Below are 5,013 nucleotides of genomic sequence, written 5' to 3' on the forward strand. Positions count from 1 at the left end.
AATGGGAAATAATTACTCCGAAGCTTCCCGAAAAAACCCTTTGGAGCGAAGTATCTACATATGTTCCTGATTAGAAAAATGAAAAAAATGAAATCCTTCATGACCGTCCGAGCGAGAAATTTTAGTTTTAAAATGTAAGAAATTGCGACAAAAAGTATTTTTTTTGCAATCAAAAGAAAACACATTTTTTATTCACTAAACATTGATCTACACTACATAACAGATCCCTGATGCATGGGTAAGTCACTAAAATGTTTAAAAAACTTCAAAATCAAAAGTAAAATGATTGTTTAGCAAGTTTAATTTTGATTTTTTTAAAAATGATTTAACAATTGTCCACTGTAGATTGCTTTTATTCTTTTTATTCTATGAACACATAACAAAGAAATAATGTGAGAAAACAATGTGAGAAAACAATGTACTCTTTAAAAAATTGAGTTGGGGGCAGCTTTAATGTTAGTTAGTCAAGCTTTTTTGAAAAACTAAAACATAAATAAACTGAAACAAAGAGTCGATGTTTTCTTGATAACTTTGCATTAAAGACGCTTGCTGTTGAAATCTACTATGCAACTCAGCAACTTTTCTGGATAGTCTGGATGACCCAGAGGCCTTTTGTATCTCTCCCAGTGGGTTCGGAAACTGTGATGAAGGGCTTCTGTTGTCTGTTCGCTGAATGGTCCAAGAGACTTTTTGTGACGATCAATGAAATCCTTGACATGAAAGAAGACAGTGTGGACTTTTGGAGTCACACTTACTTTTGGCAAGGAGAGGAAAGCCAGTTGAAATTGGTCAATTTTCTTTGAGTAGTTTGAATCCAGATGATTTCCAAAGCAGGCATTCACAACTGCATCAAACTTTCTCAAAGTGTCGATGAATGGAAAAACATGAAAAGCTGAACAATTCTCTGCTTGTCTTTGAAGAAGGTCAACATTTTTGAGGAGTTTGCGGCATTCATTCCCAGCAAACTGCCCTCCGTGAAAAGGCTGTTCTTTGTTATGAAGAGCTTTAGGCCATTCTTCAGCCTCAGGCCAGGAGTCCTTTAGTGCCTTGAACAGATGGTTCACTACACCGAGAAGGAGATGTAGCTCCATTGGTGGTATGATGTCAAGAACAAGTGCATTGTCAGAAAAATCCAAGAGGGGCTCATGCACCACATTCTGAAATTGTTTAGCCTTTTTCATGTCTAAACCAGCTGCTTTAAATGAGGCATAAGATCTTCTGATGGATCCAAAGGTTCGAAAGTTACCATTCTGTGATAACCTATTGTGGTCAATGTCACACCATGTGCAAGGGTGTGAGCTGGCATGTGACTGAAGCCCACACACAAGGTTTGCCACCTTCAGGTCACTTGAAAGAAGAAAGTCAACTCGCTCAGAGAAGATGAGAGATAGTATTGTTCTCAAATTCTCATAGTTTTCTGGTACATCCTCTGCTACAGCAACAAGAAGTTGAGATTTCACACCACTGTCTTTTGCTGCAAAAGATGTAAGTGTCTTCTTGTCTGGTGGAGCTTGAACTTGAGAAATCAATTCATCTTCTTGAATCCCAAGGCTAACCTTGAGGAAACCACCACCACCGTCAATTCCAAGCTTGACTATGTGCTCTTTATACACTTGTCTTTTGAGCAAGACATCATTGAGAAGTTCAGAGAGATTCTTGCAGTGAACCACAATTTTTTTCTTTGTCTGAGACTTTTCATGTGTCACAGTTATGTTTGTGTGAGTGAAATGTTCAGATAGTTGTGTACCTATTTGATGGAATTTTGCCCGGAATTGAGGTTCAACAACTCTGGCTTGTGCAACATGGTTCAATGTTGAGGCCAATTTTTTGACGCTTGCATTAGACAGCCCTGTGTTTGTCTGAATGTTTGCAAGGTCTTGGGCTTTTAGAACTACTTCATCACCAAAGAGTCTTTTTGCGCTTGCTGCACCTGTATTAAAAACATTGCTATGAGTAGGAGCAAATTTTTCACATAAACAACCAAGTTTTCTTTATGGAAAGTAAAGTTTAGATTTGAACTGCAAATTTTATTTGTTAAAGGTTTTTTCTTTTGTAAAAGACAAAGACAATGACAAAGTTTTACTATCAGATAAAAGATTTGCAAGTTACAGTTACCTGGAGTAATTGGCAAAGGTCGCCCACCACCACTTTGTGCTATTCTTAGGGTTCCATGAGGAGAAGCCTCTTTAGATGAAATGACTGCTGAAGCAATCTGTTCACTGACTTTGGAATCTTTTGATGCCAACATCTTTATGTTATGCCTGAATGTGAACTGATTGCATTGATGAGGTACTCCTCTTCCAGTTAAGGAGAGGCAATCAGAACATCTTCTTTGGTCTTGGGATGGTAAAGGCTGTTGTGGCATTTTAAATGGGTGCTTTTGCAATGCTTTCAGGTGTCCAATTTTGCAAATGATGCAATCACACTGCTGTCCTCTTGTCTCAGGCCTAGGCATGACAGATGAGAAATCAAAAATGGGAGGGACGGAGACATTCTCACCATTTTTCTTTCTCCTCAGAAGCAGTCTGCAAGAATCACACATTCCAAGTGGGACTCGTGTGTCACAAAAGTCAACATCCTGAGAAATCAGAATCTTGACTTGGTCTTTAAGAAAACTTGTTAGCTCCCTAGAACATTTTTTCATACAGAGGAGACAAACTGACTTCCGACAGTCTTCATGATTTTTTGCTGAGTTTGGCATTTTTGAGTTGTGCATTCCACGAATGAAAACATGAATATGTCATTAAAATGCCTTTTCCCGAAATTTGGTTCAATATTTTATTAGGGATGTGCCACTAATACTTAAGAACTGATTTTTTCATCAAATTTTGAAAAAAAAAATTAAAATTTTTTTTTGCAAAAATCTTATTTTTTAAACTGAAATTTCTCGCTCGGACGGTCATGAAGGATTTCATTTTTTTCATTTTTCTAATCAGGAACATATGTAGATACTCCGCTCCAAAGGGTTTTTTCGGGAAGCTTCGGAGTAGTTATTTCCAATTTTGGACAAGTGTGAAGATTCTGTTAAAAGTTTAAATAAATCAAAGTGTATTTTACCTAATTTAGAATTGCCAGTTTTTAACGGGAATCCCTTAGATTGGCAGGGTTTTTTGGATCAACTTAATTTATTAATTCATAGGCATGAAGGTTTAATTGATATAGATCAATTTAACTTTTTAAAAAAATATTTGTCTGGCCAAGCATTACTTCAGGACTTTCACTTAGTTCAGAAAATTATAAAGAGGCAATTGAAATCTTGACTAACAGATACAGGAATACACAAGTTTTAGTTTCAGCACATATGGATTCTTTGTTAAAGATAAAGAAAATTAAAGCTTTAAATGATCTAGAAGAATTAAGGAAACTTTATAATGATATACAGAGCTGCGTACGTAATCTTAGATCTCTAAAAATAGAAACAACAACTTACGGCTTTTGTTAATTCGTATCCTTAAGGAGAAACTGCCTGATGAACTTTTAATTTTAATTTCTAGAAAATTTTCCGGAGAGTTGTGGACTTTAGATAGACTTTTACAATATTACAACGAAGAATTACAAGCTAAAGAGTGTTGTGCCAAATATCTTTTAAAGTCAAATTACGATAAAAATAAACATAAAAATTTGAAGTACGATTCTTTAAACAAAAATGCACAGCAAAATTCTTCTCATAATTATGGAAACAAAATAACTTTACGCCATCAGGTTTTCATACACAAAATAGAAGAGCACCAGAACAAAGAGTTTTACAATATGTATATTGTTCAGAAAACCATAAGACTTCTCACTGTTTAAAAGTAACGATTTTAGATTCAAGAATTGAAATTCTAAAAAAGCAAAAGAGATGTTTCATCTGTTTAAATTTAGGTCATATATCAAAATTTTGTCATTCTAACTATTCATGTTTTAAATGCAATGGAAAACACCACATCTCTATTTGCAATATGAAGCAAACCCAAACTAGTACAACTTTTGTAGGTGTGTCTGATAGCATTTTGCTATAGACAGCAAAGGTTAAGTTTTTTAACTCAGAGACTGAGTGTGGAGTATTCAGAATATTATTTGATAGCGGTAGTCAGAGGTCTTATATTACCAAAGATGTATGTGAAAGATTGAAATTAAAAGCTATAAGGAAAGAAGCTATAATAATAAAAACATTCGGTCAATTTAATAATTCCAGGGTTAAAAAGCTCGATGTTGTTCAACTTAAGGTAAAACATAGAAATGCTAATTTGTATGTGTATGTCGAGGCTCTGTGTGTGCCAGTTATTTGTAGCCATTTGCAGAGGCAAGAGATATCTCGAGTGTGTAAAAACTACCCGCATGTTTCAAAATTAATTCTAGCTGATTATGATGATGGTTCCAAAGATTTTCCTATTGACTTATTGGTAGGGTGTGATTTGTACAATAGATTTATGACGGGTAAAGTTATTAGAGGGGTTGAGGGCTGTCCTGTCGCTTCTTCCTCTGTTCTAGGATAGCTGTTAAGTGGCCCAATGCCTTCTGTAAATAATTTTAATAAGAAAGTAATCATGAATTTACGCATTGATGCTAATTTAATAGAGAGTGTGGAAGATGTGAGCGATGAGATTGATGAACTAAGAAGTGATTTACAAAAATTTTGGAGTGTGGAGAAAATGGAATCCACTGATGATTGTGTGATACATAAATTCGAAAATGATATTATACATAACAGTGAGAGATACGTAACTAAGCTTCCTTTTAAACCAGATCATGATTATTTACCAGATAAGTATAAAATTTGTGAGATTAGACTAAATAGGTGAAGAAGGCAATTGAGTGATAAGAAATTGTTAAGTGATTATGACGCTATTTTTAAAGAATACGAAACAAATAAATTATTGAAAGAGTACCTAACAATGAAATCGCTAAGGAATCAGGAAAAACACACTACCTAGCACACAGGCCAGTCGTCAGAAAAGATAAAGAAACTACTAAGATAAGAGCAGTATTTGATGCTTCCTGTTCTAACAATGGATTTTCCTTGAATGATTG

At 34.9% G+C, this 5,013-nt stretch overlaps 1 protein-coding gene across 1 annotated transcript; it reads right to left on the bottom strand.

Annotated features, from left to right (window-relative positions):
* LOC149880506 (uncharacterized) lies at positions 1-2,295 on the bottom strand. The gene is made up of 2 exons (XM_090070948.1): positions 2,116-2,295; positions 1-1,930 (listed from the first exon to the last, which is right to left on the bottom strand). Exons 1-2 carry the CDS (start codon positions 2,246-2,248, stop codon positions 537-539), a joined length of 1,527 nt encoding a protein of 508 aa, XP_089927074.1. The 5' UTR covers positions 2,249-2,295; the 3' UTR covers positions 1-536.
* Positions 2,296-5,013: the final 2,718 nt, after the last annotated feature.

The sequence above is a fragment of the Hydra viridissima genome, unplaced genomic scaffold, assembly GCF_058129835.1.
Source record: "Hydra viridissima isolate aposymbiotic clone 2 unplaced genomic scaffold, HvirCarnegie_v1 scaffold_13, whole genome shotgun sequence".
Classification (NCBI taxonomy): Eukaryota; Metazoa; Cnidaria; class Hydrozoa; order Anthoathecata; family Hydridae; genus Hydra; species Hydra viridissima.

Coding starts and splice junctions, on each gene's coding strand:
- LOC149880506 (XM_090070948.1), bottom strand. CDS start 2,248: ATGTTGGCATCAAAAGATTCCAAAGTCAGTGAACAGATTGCTTCAGCA. Junction 1,931..2,115: donor ACCTTTGCCAATTACTCCAG/GTAACTGTAACT, acceptor TTTTTAATACAG/GTGCAGCAAGCGCAAAAAGA.